The sequence below is a fragment of the Mus pahari genome, chromosome 3 (genome assembly GCF_900095145.1).
Source record: "Mus pahari chromosome 3, PAHARI_EIJ_v1.1, whole genome shotgun sequence".
Lineage (NCBI taxonomy): Eukaryota > Metazoa > Chordata > Mammalia > Rodentia > Muridae > Mus > Mus pahari.
The window spans coordinates 48,225,490-48,245,113 of record NC_034592.1 but is presented as its reverse complement, the minus strand read 5'-3'; the positions used below and the strand labels follow the sequence as shown (position 1 = coordinate 48,245,113).

The 19,624-nt window shown below is 35.6% G+C and overlaps 1 protein-coding gene across 1 annotated transcript in view; it reads right to left on the bottom strand.

Moving 5' to 3' along the window:
* The window catches only part of Psmd14 (proteasome 26S subunit, non-ATPase 14), a 92,720-nt gene that overhangs the window by 11,942 nt on the left and 61,154 nt on the right, over positions 1-19,624 (bottom strand). Inside the window, exons 8-10 of the mRNA XM_021192869.1 lie at positions 11,514-11,621; positions 4,307-4,381; positions 2,665-2,790 (exon numbers count right to left, since the gene is read on the bottom strand). Of these exons, the coding sequence (XP_021048528.1) occupies positions 2,665-2,790; positions 4,307-4,381; positions 11,514-11,621 (309 nt within the window). The remainder of the gene's footprint in view (positions 1-2,664; positions 2,791-4,306; positions 4,382-11,513; positions 11,622-19,624) is intronic.

Genomic DNA, 19,624 nt, shown 5'->3' with positions numbered 1-19,624 from the left:
TTTACCATTTATATTAAATATAAAAAGATCTCATTTTTCAGGTTATTAAGTTAGTCAATATATCATTTGACAAGCTAGGAGTCAGGTCTCAAAATTTACAGAGCTATATGCCTTAAAAGGAAAATTTTTTTTTTCTGTGTTGTACTTAAAATGATCTTTTGCAATACATTTTTTCATCCATACATTCATTTACAAATATGTATGAAAGATGAGCAGTTTTCAAATCTAGCAGTAGTGTTTTGGACTGTCTAGATGGGACTTGGAACACAGTGCTGCAGGTATTACAGCTCAGCAATTAGAAAACCCAGTGAGTAATGATCAAGCAGAACTCCTGTGTGGAATTCAGACTTGAGATTTAAAACTTGGAACATAAGAATTTAATTATCCTCAAACTCCTTTTACTTTAAGACCTGACTGGCATCTAACAATAATTACCTTAGCTTTAAAAGCCATCCAATTAAAAAAGAATGCCATGAAGAACTGTGGTAGCATGGGCCTTTCCTTGTATATTTTAAGTGTTACTATAAAAACTTCAACGTATTTCTTTCAATCATAGAGGGAATTACATTCCCAAATCTGGACTCTTCATATCACAGCTTACACACTATTTTCATTTTTAACCAAACCTTACAAGATTTTTAGTACTACAGAGATTTTTAAAACTGTAATATAGGGGAAAAAAAAACTTCTATGGATGGGCAGCAGTAACCATAAATAGGTTATTTTCTGGCAGAAGGAAATATAAATTTACTTAAAAATAATGTTACAGAAAAATAAAAAACATTCCAATAGTCTACTGAATAGCAACTTGTTATAGTTTGTTTTTTTAATAATAAAAGGTTAACTATTTTAAATGATAGGGCAGAAATATTACAATTCCAATAATCAGTCTTAACTGCGCCTCCTAAATCTTGAGTTTTAGACTTTACTATTAATTCTCAATATTTTAAATTGTTTAAAAGCTGTAGCTTTGAATTTTGGTATGTGTCTTTGGGTACAGATCTCAGAATCGAGGAGTGAGCTTGGGAGGGAAACTGTAAGTGGGCGGGGAGAGGCAAGAGAACATGTGACAAGAAAGTGGAAGAGGGGACACAGGAAGGGACAAGCAGGGTGAAGGACATAAGAGTGGATGCATGGACCAAATATTGCCAGGAGTCCTGTTATTCTGAGTATCAATTAGGAAACTAAAACAATGATCAAAATCTTCATTCCATCCTTTTCTGCCAACCTTGAAAAGGTTATTGCTATCAATAGTTTAGTAAGCAGGAACTTTGCAATTTTCCTCTTTTTACATAACCCAATCAGTGACATGCTTCATGCTTCATCTACTAGCAATGCCTCCATTACCACTGTCACTATACAACACAGCCACTCAGTGTAACTCCCATTCAAATCCCCTCTTACTGTTCCTAAAGTCAGGATCCAGGTGTATCGTGCCTCTGATCAAAAATAACTCTGCAACTATCTTCTACTCCTCCTCATTTGCACTCTAGCCACATTTCCCACTTCCTAAGCATATCCCAGGTCTTTTCTTTTTCCCCAGCCTCTCCTAACACCAGCTTCAAGACTCTAAAAGCCATGATTTTGTATTTTTTACTCCTAAGTTTGGACTTTTTGGACTTCACATGTGAAGATTTGTCTGTATGTGTCTAGTTTATTCCATTTAACCATGTCTTTCAGGATCATCACGTTACAATGGAAGGATTTCTTTCTTTTTAAAGAAAAAAACAGTATTGTGCTGTGAATGCGCGCGCACGTGTATACACACACACACACACACACACACACACACACACACACACACAGAAAAAACCTGCACATCCACCTGTTGCTGGATACTCGTTGATTCTGTCTTGGCAATTATGAATATTGGTCAGCAAGGCTATCTTTACCTCTTTAGCACCGGGCATCTCACCGAGCTTCTTTACATGGGTTGCAGATGAAACTCATACCTTTACGGACTGAGCCAACTCTCCAGCCCAATAACCCACATATATTTTAGCATTATAAATATTTTCAGGAGATTGCAAAAATGATTTTTTTTGATAAGACAAATTTTTACTGGCCCCATATAAAGCCACTTTCTCTCTAGTCACCACTCTTGTCAACAGCACCAGCTACAACGTACTATGCTATCTGTTTATGTTCTTTTACAGGAAGTAAGCTCTCTGGGCAACAGGGACTTTTATGTCTCATGCTTTAGCATGTCCTAGTGTTTGGCACACAGAAGATTTTCAGTAAGTACTGATTAAATAAAAAAATGTAAAAGTGTATTAAATGTTCCACCACAGCCAGCCTAAGATTTTATTTGTTATATATCGGTATGTATATTGATATGTGTATGTCATGAGAGCTGGAGCTACAGGCAGTTGTCAGCTGCCTTACATGGGTGCTGGGCACCACTCAGGTTCTCTCTAAGAGGAGCAAGTGCTCTTAACTACTAAGACATCTCTCCAGCTCCCCAGCTGCCTATTTAAGAAAAACCCAATGGCTGTTGTGTACTTAGTTTCTATGGCTACAAAGGGATCAGACTGCCTATACATCAAGAATTTATTATCAAACCTACAAAAGAGGCCTCTCTATTTTTAATTACTTATTTTGAATAACCATCCAGTACCTAATTATACACATTTCGACAATTACGAAGAAACAAATGACTTTTACCTTATTATAATTCTTGGCTAATTCCAACATTTCTTTTACCACCGATTCATTGTGTTTACAGTGTTCACTGTAGTCCTGAAGTGTCAATCCTTCCATCCAACTCTTCTTATGCAAATTTAACAGCATCTAAAAATACAGGGGAAACATAGTTTTGTTGAGTTAAAGATATTTCTTTTCTCTGTCTTGAAAAAAAAGCCTTCATAAAAACTAATGAATTTAAATATAAGTTTATTCATTCAAATAAGTACCAGCTGGAAATATCCTAAATTTATACTAATATACCTGGTGTTCCAAATCCATGCTTTTGTCTCTCTCTAATATCCACGTCAGTTAGAGACAGATGCCTTTCCTAATACACTGACTAAAATCAACCATCTCACATTGTTTTAACAAAGATCTTTCTTCCCTTGCATGACAAGACACTACTTTTATAGTGTCTATGAACATTTTCCTTTCACTTTTTTCAGTTATATTTAAGATCACCAGGGTCTAGCTAGATTCTAAAATATTGAACCACAGCAGTTAAACACACACACACACACACACACACACATTGAATCAAATGATGCATTGAACTCTCAAATTACACACAGGTTTGCTATAAAAACTTAATACTCGCTACTTACTGACAGGCCTGAAAAAACAAAACTACAAAAAAATAAATAAATAAATAAATAAAAAAAAAAAAAAAAAAAAAAAACCCTCACAGACATGTCTAGTTTTCAAACACATCAATACACTGGGGCTGGGTTATCAGTTAACAATATAAATAACCAAACAAGTATACATCCAAAAATTTAGGGGGAGGGGAGTCACATGTTGCCCAGTTTGACTTCAAGCTCACAAACTTCCTGATTTGGTTCAGCATCTCAAAGGCTATGACACCTCATCTGCCTTAGAAACTTGCCATTTTCTTTTACTACATTTGTTTGTTTTTTGGGTGGGCATATGTGCTACAGCATGCACGTGAAGGTCTGAGAAAAACTTTAGGGAGTTAGTCCTAGCCTTCTGCCACACGACTCTAACACACTCAACTCCTACTCTCAGGCCCAGAAGGAAGAAGGAATTATCTGTACCTGCTGAGTCATCTACGCGACTGAGTTTGTAGTTTGCTATAGATCTGTGTTTCTATAAATGCCCCCTAGTAATTTTTCATGTGACTTACTTTTTCAAACTCTATCTATGTGTAAGCATGAGCATGAGTGTGGAGAGGCCAGCAGAGGGCATCCGCTCTCTGGAGCTAGAGCTACGAGCACTTGTGAGCAGTCTGACATGGTTGCTGGGAACCAAACCAGGGTCCTCTAAGAGCAGCACCAATGAGCTGTCTCTCCAGCCAAGAGTTTATAATTTTAAGATAACTTTTTTTCAAAAGTCATACTCTAGAATTTTCCTTCAATTAAGTACTACCACTGGAAGAAAGTTAATTTTTTCTTTTGATAATTGAATACATTATGACATGTGAAAACAAAACAAACCTCACAGCACAGCCTGCTCGATTCTATTGTTCCACCATTCCTGAGGATCCAACAGTCTCTTCTGACCCCAAGGGCAGCAGGCATGCAAGTGGTACAGAAATATACCCGCAGGCATAAAGTCCATCACACACGTAGAAGAAAAAGGAAAAGATTTTTCATACACCTACCTTCTGTTCCAGTTCATTTTTTCGATAATTAATAGTGATGGAGTAATAATGTCTGTTTAATCCGTGAATTAATGCCTAAAAACAAATTTTAAAATGATAAATTAATGTTTCATTTAATCAAACTGTTGCTATATCTTATGCATGATACATTCACCTGTTATGTATGTATGTATCTATGTATTTATTTATTTAGCAAGGTCTCACTATGGAGCCCGATCTGTTTGAAAACTCACTATGTACATTAGGCTGCCTGTGAACTCACAGAGATCTGCCCACCTCTGTCTCAGGGTCCTGAGATTGTTCTGTTCTGTTGTGTTGTGTGGCCACCATGCCCAGCTTTTCTGCCATAATCTTAAAGGGCATTCTGGGGCCAGTAAAAAGGATTAGTTGATAAAGGCCCTTGCTACCAAGCCCGAGACCCGAGTTCAATCCCTTGGACCCACATGGTAGAAGGATAAAACTGACTCCTGCAAATCCCTTCCCAACAAAATAAATAAAATGTAGTGAATTTTAAAATAAAACTAGAAGGGATCTTATTATAAATGAACATTGTTCTCAGCTGCAGGCTTGAGGATAAAGTTTAAAGCACTACAGGTACTTCACACACTGAAAACTTAGCACAGCCATCAGCCATGTCGGTCAGACCAATGAAGCCTGAGTCACACTAACTACTCACAACTATTTTCTGATTTTATGGTGTTTAGAGGGCAATGTGCTTTTTCAGAAGAAAAATCTAAAACTCAAGAGTACGCAAACATATAAAACAAGTCAACAGTACGCGTGTTTCTTCATCCACATTAATCTGGGTTTCCCTTTTTGTTAATTCAATATTCACTAGTTGTGTACAGGCAATTCTCCAAACTAGCAATGAGGAAGGTGGTTAGGTCCATACTTATATTCATTGTATTTGTCTGTCCTTTCTGGTCAACTTTAGGAGTCTTCCTAAATTGCTGTTCACCTTAATTTTTAAGACAAGGCCGAGTCACAGAACTGACTGATTCAGCTCACTGGCTGACCAATGAGCTTCTGGGACCTTCTACCTGGGTAACACATACACACTGTCTGCCCTCACGTCTGAGCAGCAGACACTCATCAACGGAGCCCTGTCCACACCCAGAAGCTTGGACTTACCATTTCCATTTCACTTACGTTCTTCAGTGACAAAAAAATCAAAATCTCACCTATCAGAATTGATTTTCATTGGACACAACAACCTCTAAGATAAACAGATAAATCGCAACAAAAACTTAAGCAATTTAAGGGAGGGACTAAAGGGGAAACCAAGGCTATTGTTCTGTGAAGGAATGTACAATAAAATGACTCCTAACTACACTCTGCTATATCCATATATGCATGTCTCAGCTATCCTAGTAGGCTTCAAGCTCTTGCAGTAGATGGGAGAAACACAATGCTGCAATGTGCAGGAAGTAGAGACTCTGGAGCACTTAACCTAAAAGATGTCTTCTTCACACTCCATCCATGAGGGGGACAAATGACACCAAGGAAGCAATGTGTTCCAGACACAACAATCAACACATGGATGAACTCCAAGACTGTGGCAGCAATCGCAAGGCCTGCAGTGGTCCAGGACAGCCAGGGTCCCAGTGCTGAGGGTGGGAAGTGTGCACCAGCTCCCATCCATACCAAGAAGCTCTCTCCAACTGACAACCACGTGCAAAAGTTAAAGTATTTCTCTCTAATGGAGGCTCACGAACCACACATAAATAAGTGCAGGCCTGGTGCCCAGCAGCAGATAACCAATACTAACCTAATTCAATGATATCTTTGTCTCGAATTGCTTTGTTTGAACACTTTTTTAAAAAAAAAACAAAAAACAAAAAAAAACCTGGTCTTTTCCTTGTATATTATAGGTTTCAGTTTTGTAGGGTTTTTTTGTGTGTGTCTCCTGCTTTTTCTTTTCTATGTTTTCATTGATCTGGTTTTTGCCTGTTTTCTTAAGAGGCTTGGAGTTAGGTAGAATGATCGAAAAGCAAATGGAGGAGGAGGAGGAACAGTGAGCGGAACGCACTGGAGGAGAAAAGAATTATTTTAAATAAATAATTATTTTTATTAAAATAAAAAAAAAGTGAAAGGAAAAGTAATTATGTTATATACTGCTTAAGTATCTAACACTAACAACTTAAGTTCACAATGGTATTATGAGATATATATATATATATATATATCCACTTCTAGCTTCCTAAGACACAAAGGCATAGAATTATAACTTAGATATTTTTTTAAACAAATGTAAAAAACAAAAAAACACAAAATGCTTTGGTTCGGGAAATAAAGATAGAGCTAACCAAATAGCCACCACTTTCTAACTCTGGTTTTACAGTCTAAGTCCTAACACTGCTAAGAAAAGGTGGAGAGGTGAATGAATGCCCAGCGACTGCCTGGCTTGCGCTTTATACCCCACGCACTCAACACAACCATCTAGTAGGCTCGCTTTATGTACACATGACAGAGGAAGAACAAAGGACATTTGAAATATAAAAATTAAATAACAAATCACTTGGTATTTCCTAAGATAATCAGTTGTCACATTACTAATATGTTCTATAAATGTAACCTATAAAGCCAATAGAAAGCAAGTGATCTCATGTAGAAATACAAAGTTGATTTCAAATGGATGGTGTATGAAATTTAGTCACTAAGAGAATCTATTAAATCCTTATCTATTTCAAAAATTACCAGATGAAGTAAATCAGCTCTTACTGAATAAAAATGCTGTACCATAGCAATCAGAAAATGGAACTGTTCACGGATTCCCTAAACCTGAATTTACGCTTGCACTCATTAGGGGGTGTGTCTTCTGGTTGGAGATTTAGGTAAGTCTGAACATTTCTTAAAGCAGACACAGCCTGGCTGGTGAGTGAAAATTGGTTGTAACCACAATCTTTGTGCAATACACTAACTGTTCTAAAGACTGCATGGTGGAAAAACTAACAATGGTTACACCCAATAAAGCCAGGGGTCAGTCACTGAATCCACAGACAGGCCTTCATTTCAAACAGTAATCACAAGTACCAATGAAATAAACAACCTAGTGTTTGGTGGCACTATTTGGTTTTCAGTTATATTACTCTGATAAATGTAATAAAACTTAACACAAGCACCATGAAAGATTAGGAAGTACGTGATAAAACAGTAGTCAGTCTTACAACTTTACTTACTCACCTACTGACACAAACTGACCAGAAGCTTTCTGACCTCCCATGGGAGGACTTCACACATCAGTGGTTTTCAACCTTCCTATGACCCTTTAATACAGTTCCTCATGTTGTGGTGATCCCCCTCCCACAACCATAAAATTATTTCTGTTGCTGATTCATAACTAATTTTACTACTGTTTTGAATCGTAACAGAAATCCCCCCCCCCCGATGGTCTTAGGTGACCTCAGTGAAAGGATCATTTGACCCCCAAAGGGATAGAGACCCCAAGGTTGAAAAGCATGGGTATAGGTCCAGTCTATGTGTGGTTAAATCTCTGCACATTATCTGCTGCGGATTTATCAGGGGTGTTATAAGACAGTTTGCTGGGCATTATAGCACATATTTGTAATCCCAGCACTTAGGAGGTTAAAGCAGAATTCTGGGTTTGAGGCCAGCCTGGACTACGTGGAGGTCAACCTGGACACAGTGAGTCTCTGTCTCAAAACAAGCCAAAGTATCACACAGGCAACATGAATCACGCCAAAATTGTATAGAATTTCCAACTACAATATAAAAGAATGAAAAGGTCTACCAGGTATTGCACATGTCAAGAGTAATTTAAACAGCTCAGTTTTCTGGGTTCAGCTAGAACATGCCTATGACTGTCTCACTGCTGCTGTTTTACAACTCTGCATCTTATCTTCTTAGCTCCAAACTTTGTCTCTGCCACTTCTTTCATGGGCATTTTATTCCCTATTTTAGGGAGGAATGAAGTATTCATGTGTTGGTTTTCCTTACTCTTGATTTTCTTTTGTTTTAGAGATTGTATCTTGGATATTCTATGTTTCTGGGCTAATATCCACTTATCAGTGAATGCATATCAAGTGACTTCTTTTGTGATTGGGTTACCTCACTCAGGATGATATCCTCCAGATACATCCATTTGCCTAAGAATTTCATAATTTTTTTTAATAGCTAAGTCGTACTCCATTGTGTAAATGTACCACACTTTCTGTATCCATTCCTCTGTTGAGGTACATATGGGTCCTTTCCAGCTTCTGGGCATCTTATAATTATTGAAAATAATGTTTTCAAATGCTTTTAACTCTGTTGCGCAATGCAAGCATGCTCAGGGCTACATTTGGGAAATTCAAAGCCTGTACATGTATTGAGTACCAATGTACTAAATGTACACAGGATAACAACTTCAAAATTAATTGTGACTTTTAAGGAGTTGAAATATCAAAAAACCAACAAGTTTTTACTGGAGTCCTTAAAAAAAATTAATCACTAAAATAAATACTGCCATTCCTAAACACTGATGGTCAAATGTTCCAGGTACAAAATAATATAGTTTTGTGTATTATACTAGAAGCAAGTAGCACTGTTTTAGGAATTATATTTAAAATAGTAGTTTCTCTAAGAGTGAAAATAGAACTTATTGTTAACTACTTCAATATTGCCATGAGCACAGAGAAATAGTATTTTCTTGGGCTGGAGAAGTGACTCGGAGGTTAAAAGAACTTGTTGCTTTTGTAGAGGACCTGGCTCAACTCCTAGCACTTGCCTGCAGGCTTGCAACCATCCAAAACGCTAGTTCTAAGGAATCTGATTCCTGCTTCCAACTACCACGGGTATCAAACACACACACACACACACACACACACACACACACACACACACACACACACACGCAGGCAAAAGACTCACATGAAATGCATTAAAAAAATCACATAAAATACTATATTTTAAGTATTCTGTTTTACTGCAAAGTTTTTGGTTTGGGTGTTTGTTTGTTTGATTGTTTTGAGATACAGTTTCTCTGTATAGCCCTGGCTGTCCTAGAAGTGGGATTATAGGCATGTGCCAATATGGATAAAGAAAACAAGGGGGGAAAGTCCCATTATTGTGCTACCTAGAGATAATCAAATCCAATGTGTTGGATTAAATATGTAAGTACAAGTTCTAAAACATGTACTTATATATTCCATTTTAACTTTCCTGTGACTGTTAAATAGTTTACAATGTGATCATAACATTCTCATGTGTCATTAAGTATAACAGAAAAAGCAGTGCTAGAAAATCACCAATGATTTCCAGAATGTATGCTAATGCCTGTGGTCAGATTTCTACCACTTACTTCTATATTGTCTTGGGAACAAGTTCCCTCTTCAACACCAACCGACTTTCCTTCAAAATAAAAGGCATGGTATTTCTGAAAGGTTTCTAATCAACAACTTAAAAAATTGACATACATACCTTCAAATTCTATTATGGACTTGCTATCTAGCCTGTTGTACAACACTGAAGTGTTTTAAGGTGTGTCTCTTTTTGGCTTGATCCCATTTGTGAACTTTAGTGTTGAAATTGTCTTAAAATTGTAAAGAACCCTGATAGATGTCATTCCAATGAGCACTACAGAAACTATGAAATAAATATATTTACAGATTCTAATTGGGAGACAAGACAAACTTAAAATAATAGGAAAAACAACGCCACCTTAGTTTTTGTATAAAAGTCATTTAACTTAGGCTGAAAAGCGCTTTCAAAGGGTCCATTTTTAATTAAAGATAGAAGGTAGGCTTAAACACTACCAAGTGGATTAGTGCAGAAGAAACAGATTTCAATATCGATTTTGTCTTAAGTTAAAAGGCAGTGTTTTAATTTAAAAAAGGAAATATGCAACAGGTGGCTGCTGACTTGCAATTAGTAAAAACTTCTGGCAGAAATATACCATGTAGTAGTAATCACAATGATTCTAGATTGTGAGATGCTATTTAACCTTTTGTAGAAAATAATGAAGCAGGATGATGCTATGGGGGTGTATGAGAAAGGTCATTATCACGGGCTAAACAGACCCAATAATATATTCTCTTGGAACATGCAAGTATGGGCTTGTCTGTGCCCAATCAAAATCTCTGGTAGCTTATTTCATACTCATTATTCTCCATAGTTTCGCCCTACCTTATTAAAAAAAAATTATTTCAAAAGCAACATACTTCATTTCTTTAAGACAAACATTTCACTATGATAAAGAACTAGAATGAATGCTAACAGCAAAACTGCCTAAAATTACAAAGTTATCAAGGCTGGACCATGGTGAACTGTTAATGCCACAATTCCCCAAAGACAAAGACCTTAAGGCAAAACAACGTTTCAGAAGGGGAATAGCAGTAGCTACTATAATGTCTTTGTCTTGAGTGTCCCATTTAATCAAACATGGTATTTTTGTCCTATTAATTAATCTTTAGAGAAATAATTACCTACCCAGACACACAGACTGTGCACTTAAAAACACATTTAACATAATTTCCTACAGACAATAAAGAATTGTATTGAAACAATGAGGCACGTGAATGGAACAAAGAAAACACTATCACTCAAAGGGGTATTAGGTGTCTGAATACCAAAGAACCACAGTAACAGTGGTTGATATCACTAGATAAACAAAATATAAACACTTCAAAAATAATGTTTATATGTGTTTTAGAGAATTTTAACCAAAGGTGGGGATAAAACAAAAAAGGTAGAAAGAATTTAATACTACCTAAGAGCTGTTTCTTCTATCCTCTTAAAATACACTGCTTTTTCCGCCTTACTTTTTATTGATCTGAAGACTGTTAAGAATCCAATCTAGGTTAGCTAACTGCTCCCACCTGAAACTTTTATTGATCCTCACAGATGCTAACTACACAGAAGATACGATCAAGAGAAGTTCTCTTATACTCCCATGATAAAAAATTTAAACCTCTACTAAAAATTATCTCATATGAGGCTAATGTAACTTTCTGCAGTAGTATTTCCATCTTTTCTTGATATATACATTATTCATACATACACACATACGAGTTTTGTTCTGTTGCACAGGCTTGGTTCAAACCTACAGCCTCAAAAAGGAGCTGGTGTTTTCTTTTAAAACAATAAGAAAAAAAAAAAAAAAGACTGCTTTTAAGAAAATTAAAATAATTCAGAGTTAGATCTTAAAATGATGACAGCACATTTAAATAACAAAATAGACTTTTAACACATTATCAAATATCATCATTACCTGGATAGATGGCTTGTTTAAGTGGCCCAGATTTGAAGTCGTTTGTCTTGGTTCGTGTCCTAAGACCATCATATTAGCATTGATCAGTCTGAAGGCATCAATAACAACCTGTAAAACAAGGTGTCAAGTCAGTTCCTTTATAAAACAAGTGATGGTGCCAAGCAACAGTGGACAAGGCAAGATCAACTTGCATCTGTTTCTGGCCTATTTCCAGAAAATCATTTAATTATAATATTAATAAAAAGAGCCTCCTGCTGATAGTGCCATCAGTATACCACCCTCTACCTTGTAATGTAAGGTGACACCAATTATTGTGATTTTCATGAAGCAGCAAAATATTAACTTAGCATCTTTATTATTAAAAATATGTCATTACTAAGCATACAGCAAATAACCTTCACTGCTGTGTTTATTTGTTACCTAAAGTTTTCCTAGTCAAAATGAATGGTGGGGAAACTAAAACTGAAAGTGAGCACAAGCTAAGGGACTACATCTAAGACCCAGTCCTGTCACATCAGTTACGCCATCACTGTACTTGAAATGACAACAAAATTGCAGCCAGCACGTCACTTGCCCATGTATTCTCTACTAGTCAGATACTCTTTGCTTCTTCTGACTCTGAAATACTTTATACCTTGTCTGATGGCTTTAAATATCCAAGCCACTGTCAAGGATAGGGGATACAATATAAGAAAACCAAGGTCACTCATGCTCTCAGTCAGAAACAATAGGTTACAAGTTCATAGAAAAAAATTCTTTTTCTCTATTAAAGATTCAAATTCCTTCATAACCCATATCATGTTATTTAGCTCTTTCATATAAAGAGACTAATAAGAATCAGGTATTTTCCACTATCTTATTGCTGACATAAAGCTTTAAAAATGAGACACTTCAGGTAAGACCATGTGATACTAAGACAGACCACCACTCCAAGACAATCTTGAAACAACAATACAGCACTTCTTGATTCGCCTTCAAAGTATTAAACAACTAAGACTATCAGTGTTTTCAAAAATACTGTTATCGGGATTTGTTTTCAGTTATACAACTGTTGTGCTAATATACTAAAATATTAAAAGCTATTATTTTCAAGTTAAGCTAACTTATATATATATATATATATATATATATATATATATATATATATATATGTTATTATATATATAATCAAGTCTAAAAGTCTGTCTTAAGGGCTTTTGAGCCCAGCCTAGTGGTGCATGCCTACAATCCCAGCATTCATACCTTTAATCCCAGCGTGCCTAAGGAGGAAGACACAGGTAGATAGATCTGTGAGTCTGAGGCCAGCCAGAGATAACATGTGAGACCCTGCCTCAAAGAAGTGCTATTTACACTCTTTGAAGAGTTGAAAGGTAATAGTTATAGCAAACAAAATTACACCAAAGCAGTACAAGATAGTCTAAGGTCTCTGTACACTCCTGTTGTCCTAAAGATAATAACATTCAAGTTTTGATGTTGCTTTTAATTCTGTGGCCTGAACTTTTTCCAAAATTTCTTTTGCTCCAAAGCCAAGTGTTTAATCAGAACCCCAAACAATTGCTATTAACTACTAACTGTAAATATAGAACAGCATATCATTGTTTTTGTCAACTCCTTTATGATTCCATCCTTGGAGTTCAGTAAAAATCATTTCCAGGAAAAAAAATTGTAAATTATGAAAATTTCATATTAGATCCCAATGAAATGCTTATATACATTTTTATGCCAACTATCTTCAGACTAAAACATTACACAGCAATTTTCATGAAAAAATTTGTCATTTCTATAGAATAGTGTAAGCATCATAAAAGAAGATGAAAATGCCAATTGGGTCACAGTTAAGTGGATACCATGACCTATTTTTTTTAACCCTGGAATTTAAAAAAAAGAAAAAGAAAAAAAGAAAAAGAGTAGCTTACAACAAAGCTTTAAGAATTTAATATGTTGTTCAACTAGTAAATTATGACCCAGATGAAATGACTTGCTCAGATTGATAGTTCCTGAGCAGCAATAGAAATGATTACACTAAAATTAAAGGAATTTTCTTCTATCACTATAGCAACTGTCTTAAGGAAACTAACATGTTCAAAAACCTGCAGACCAAAATTAGATTTAACATGCAATAAAAAGTAAATATGGCAATATATTCTACATGTTAATTTCTGTACAATTTTATAATTGCTTTCTCTGCTGTGAGAATAAGTGGATTTTTCCTTTAGGACAACCTATCAAAATAGACTCATTAATGTCCAGTACACTAATGAGCAATGGGTGAAGAAGGTGTTAATTATGCCACAGTAAGATTCAAGAAAAAGCCCTAGTGAGAACTTGGAGGTGTGTTTAAGCTCAGGGCGTTTCTCCATGTTTGTGTATTTACAGAATGATGCAACAGAATGACAGCAAGTGGTCACTCATTGTTAGGAACATAAATCAAAATGAAACATACTAAACAAAGAACCTCCAAGAATTAAGGCACTGGAGGGGGAAGAAGAAACAATAGCGCATTCTTAAAGCACTCTGCATTTTTTAACGGCTTACTTTGAAATATGTATACAAGAAACCAGTTTGTCTTGTGAAGCTCAAAACTTAACCCAAAGAAAAAAGAAAAAAAGAAAGACTACATCAAAATCACCTCCTCATAGCAACAATAACCTCCACACTGAAGGAAGAAAAATAAAAAATTCCTGTCTATATCAAAGCCCTAAAACTCACTGGATCTCTATTTACCAGCCTGACCAGTTAATTTTTTCTGGTACAAGTGCCTTGAGACTTTTCAGAGGTCAGCGCAACAGTAGACAGCTTATAACAAAACCATTAGCAGTTTGGCTAGCTTAGGGAAACCTCTTACTTTCCTTTTTTTGTTTATTATCACTGCATGAATCTGCAGCATATGATAGTTTATAATTTCTCAGGCTTGTTAAATTCATGTTAAAGGTCTGTTTTCTTGTTGAATAAATTTTGTTCATATAATGCTGCCTATTTCATACACTCAGTCTTTAATAGCACCTTTGGTCTATGCGCAACTCACAGATCAAAACAGAGGACTAAAATAGGGGTTGATGATGCTATTTACATGTGTGATTCCTGCTGTCTTCTTGTTAGTAGCTTTAATATAATAGAAGACCTTGTCTGTTTTGTAATTAACACATCTTTACTGGAGAGATATTTGGAAGTGATTGCTGTGAATATACTGGTTAGTAAAATAAACACAATCACACACCACTTTCTGTTATCAGACAAATTTGTGAATTGTACACATTATACTCCAGATCAACAAACTGTGATATAACAGCCAAGTAGAAGACACATATTTATATAACCCTTTATTTTTCTGAAAATATGTATTCACTCTGACCTTGCAAATATAATTAGCTGTGGGATGTGCAGACTTCAGTACCATGGTTGCTTTACTAATTGCAACTCTTGGAAATAGATACTAAATATTTGGAAGCTGCCAATACAAAATAAAAACTGCATCTTTCTTGTACATCTGTCTCAGCTTACAAAATCAAAATAGTTTTGAAAACAATACTGAGTTCCATGTTTATTCCAAGCACACCCAAGGGTCAAGGACCTATCATTTCTGTTTAATGATGAATCTGGCTTAGGATTTAAGCTGTAATTATTTTCAAATTCAGTTTAGTCCATAGTCTTGACTTCTTCTATGAGTATATGTATGAGCTCATTCAATATGCTACTTTTTATTCCATGTTTCTCTAGGTCAATTGAGCAGACTACATTTCTAAAGCATCAACCTGCAACCCTGGTTTTTACATTCAAATGAAGCTTTTTTGTTAAAGCAACATTCAATATAATTTAATGGAAAGGTATTTTATTACATATATACTTCCAGCAGAGGTTACTGTTATTTTCCTCCTCCTCTCATGGTGGCTTCTAGAGGCATTGCCAACTGTACTTACATTGAAGTCAATGTAAGTGTTTCAAAAAAAAAAAAAAAAAAAAAANAAAAGGAAGAACTGATGGTAAAACATTTATGACACATTTTCTTGAGCTCAAAAGGGTAGAAAGATGTAACTGTTTAGAATCTTTTATAACTATATAGGTCACCCTAATACCTATAAGTTACTAAGAACAAAAAATAGAAGGGAGGGAGGAAGGGAGGGAGGGAGGGAGGGAGGGAGGGAGGGAGGAAGGAAGGAAGGAAGGAAGGAAGGAAGGAAGGAAGGAAGGAAGGAAGGAAGGAAGGAAGGAAAAGATTAAGACCAAAAGCAATGCTAAATAGTTAAAAAAGAAAAAGAAAAGAAAAGGCTGTTAACAGCTAAGTTCCACACTTAAAAGCATGTAGTAAACCCAATGGCATACAGACTCCATCTCTCAACCACTATGAAATGAGAGCCACAGCAAACACTGCTGCCTGGAAATGGCTGGTTATCAACTGCTTAGTTTGTTTCTAGATTCTTTAAAAATTAAGAATGAATGTGACCTAGGGAATACTGTGGGGGTTTGTGACCATTTCGTTACTTCTGCTGCTATGCACTGTCATGCGTCTATAAGATAAAAACATTTTCCATCTCTTGTAAGCCCACAGCATAAAAAATTCAAAGATATCTTACTTTTTATGCCATTTCCAATGAAAAGCACTAAGAACTAAAACTGAGTCATGCCAAATGCATATCACTGAATTGCTGTGATTTCTTGGTCTCAAGTTTGCAACACGGAAATTATTTATAAAATGTCAATTTTAGCTCTGGAAAAGAAAGTCCTGTGTGAATGTACAGTTTCTTTCTTCATCCTCAGAGACTTGCTTACTGTAGATGCAGATCTGTAGTACAATTTCAATATACCGGGAAGAAGGGGAATGGGCAGATCTAGCAGAATGTACTTACTGGCAAGTGAAGACATGTATCAAAATTCAAGAGTAAACCCACAAGTTCTGAACATATATCCCTTAATGAAAACAAATCCATTTTTAGAAACTAGTAATGCAAAGGTAATTAGACATTTCTAGATTCATAGAACATTGTGAAAAGAATTTACTTAAATTATAGAAGGAAATTGAGCACAACTTTTAGTATTCGTATATAGTCAGCATAGTATAGGAATCTGAGTGCCTATCTGTGACTCAATTCCTTTCCAAGTTAAAATTGTAGGTCTATTACCTGCTAGCAAAGTGACCTAAGACAAGTTACTTAATGGTTCAATCTCTTTGTTTGCTCATGAATGATACTTCACAGAGCTGGTGATAAGATTAAATAATACATGTGTGCTTGTCATTACAGTTGTTAACTGTGGTAGTCACAGAGCTGTTCTCTTTAGATCTCTCTCTCTCTCTAATAGAACCTGCTGTGGACAGCGCAGCTGACTTCTAAACTCCAGCTGCTGCACCTTTTAATCCATTGGGCAGTCACACCAGGCAATATATCCCTGGGGCTGCTCCTAGCCAGTGACTAAACACAACCATGGAACAAGAATGTAGCCATCTCTGCCAAAATAAAGACACCTTTTAAAAGTAACTGTAATTCAACTACTCTCTATAAACCTATGGCCAGGCCCTCCCTACGCAGAACCACATTCCTCAAGCCTTTATCCATTTTCTCCAAATAAGTCTGTCAATGTAATCACATTTTGGTTTATGATCTGTATAGCACCCAACCTGACACAGTTAGCAAAGAGCAGCACTGTGAGGGTAAATACTGTAAAAAGTTACCCTAAAAACCAAATCATAATTATAAATTTGCTATCCTGAGACACCTGATTTATGGAAATAAAAATAAGGAAATTATAGCCCCCCCCCCTTCCCTTTCCTCCCACCTAACCCACCAATGCACCACCTCAGCCTTTGCCTTTCTTAAAAATCCATGGCCCTTTCCTGTCCTGTTTTACACACACACACACACACACACACACACACACACACACACACACACACACACACACAATGGCTAATGTCTAGAACCTTTATTCATGAATGATAGATGTTTCTCAGCACACAGGTGACAAATAGCACACTTAATATTGAACTCCTTAGGGGACTTCTAATGAGCTTCAAGAGCCCAACACCTATTGCTGGTCTGATACCAACTCAAGAGTGCCAATTGTCTCTGGTAGCTACAGTCAGCCTACACAAAATGAACAAGTGATTTTAGATCCTGCTCTAATATCAAACTGTGATAATAAAAGTGATGTTCCTACTAATGGGCCCATGTAAAGTAAATGATGAAAAAATCCTAGATACTAAGTACTAAGGCTTAATGGTGTTAACATAGCAATGGGCAAGTAAGGTATCTATGTACATGTATTGTACTATACCATCATCTTTTAAAGAAAATCAAATTATGTCCTACAAACTAGCATTACTCAAATAGCAAATGTATTTAGCATGAAAAACATCAACTAAATTCATACATATAACAATTTTAATATTTGACTATTAGTAGGTAGAAATTATCTTTCTAAACCATTTCAACTATCAAAAAGTAAATTGTAAATGATAATAACCAAAAATGCATCAGTTTATAAATGAAGAAACTAAGGCTTATATAACTCAAAGTAAATGATATACTATAATGTATAAGAGAACTATGATTTGTGCCTATGTGGATGCTAAAACCAGTACACTAGTTATTAGCAAGTTATGTGATGTAACTGCATTAACACAAAAGCTAGAAAAGATTAAATTTTACCTACACAAAAGAAGGGTTTATGGCTCACTTAATAACAGATAGCAACTCCATAAGAGTAGTTATAACAAGAAAGCTCTTCAAAATGGCATAAAACAAATACATAACAACATGAGAAACTCGAAGGAAGTATGTTTGTGGACGATTTTATATAGAGAAAGCAAGCTATCAATCCTGATTCTAAAGCTCCTGTCATGAAGTTTGACTATATTCTCACTTCTGTACTACTGCTCAGCTTCCATGCATTTATCACATCTCGAGGCAGATTAAACTGAAGTTTCACAGAACAGCTTCACTTAGAATAAAGACTATAAAATAAGTCCAGTTGTAATGTAAAACATAGCTGCAAACATGTTCCCCTGATAATAGTCTAACAATACCTGATGTCTCTGAAGAAATTTGCTATAATCAATTCTACTTTCTTTAGAAAATTATAGAAACACATTAAACCTCTCAAAACTAAAGCCTAGGTTCAGAAAGACCTCCTTAAGAGCTAATGTCAAATCAATATGTTCTTAAAAATTAATATGTGATGCTGCAGGAAAGATTAATTAAACCCACTGTTTACTCACACAAAACTAACAAACTAACACTAAGGGTGAGAGCAGAGCTTCCTCTTTTCTGTATCTCCAGTGCATACCTGGCACACAGTGCTCATCAGCACTGGGGAATGGCTAGATAATTAGATGATTACGGAGGTAAAAGCATCCAGTAAGCCAAACGTCTGTAATATTCTTATAGGTAATGGGACATTGTATTAAATTCCATTTTTCCTAATCAATACAGATGGTGCATTCAAATTATTTTTAAACATAATCACACCACTGAAAACAAATAGCCAGTACTAAAGTAACATTAACTAGTTCAGTGTGCATTAACACACAGCTTTAGATTAAAATAAATTTTACCTCTCTATAACATTTATTCCTTCAGTATTTTATCTAAAATTGCCATTAAAGTCCTAGTTGGAAATGTATAATTACATCACCTATATAAATGTGGCATATCAATACCTGCAAGAATTTGATAGGTATTCTCATATCTAAGTGACATAAAACATCAAACTGTTCAAGTCCACAAGCCAAAGTTTCAGCAAAATATATCCCCTTTCCTCTTCATTAATATACCTGGAGAAAATATCCTTGAAATGTTATATGACCACTAAAAAAAAATTCTGAAATGAGAAGGCTCTCTTTTGTAGCTGTTACCATCATTTTCCTAAGTATGAACAAATTAGGGGTTAACGCAGATTTATTTTTATTGAGATTTCTAGAGATGTTAATATTCTATATTCTTTTAAAAAGCTAGTTTTTACTTTCCACACTAATAAAATACCACTTATCACATGGCAACTAAGAGACATATACATCAATATCACTATGTATACGTGATATATACTCTCTAATCAGTGTCTGTATCACCCTAATATATTCACAATACTACAAAATGCATACAAAAGTTCCTACTTTACAG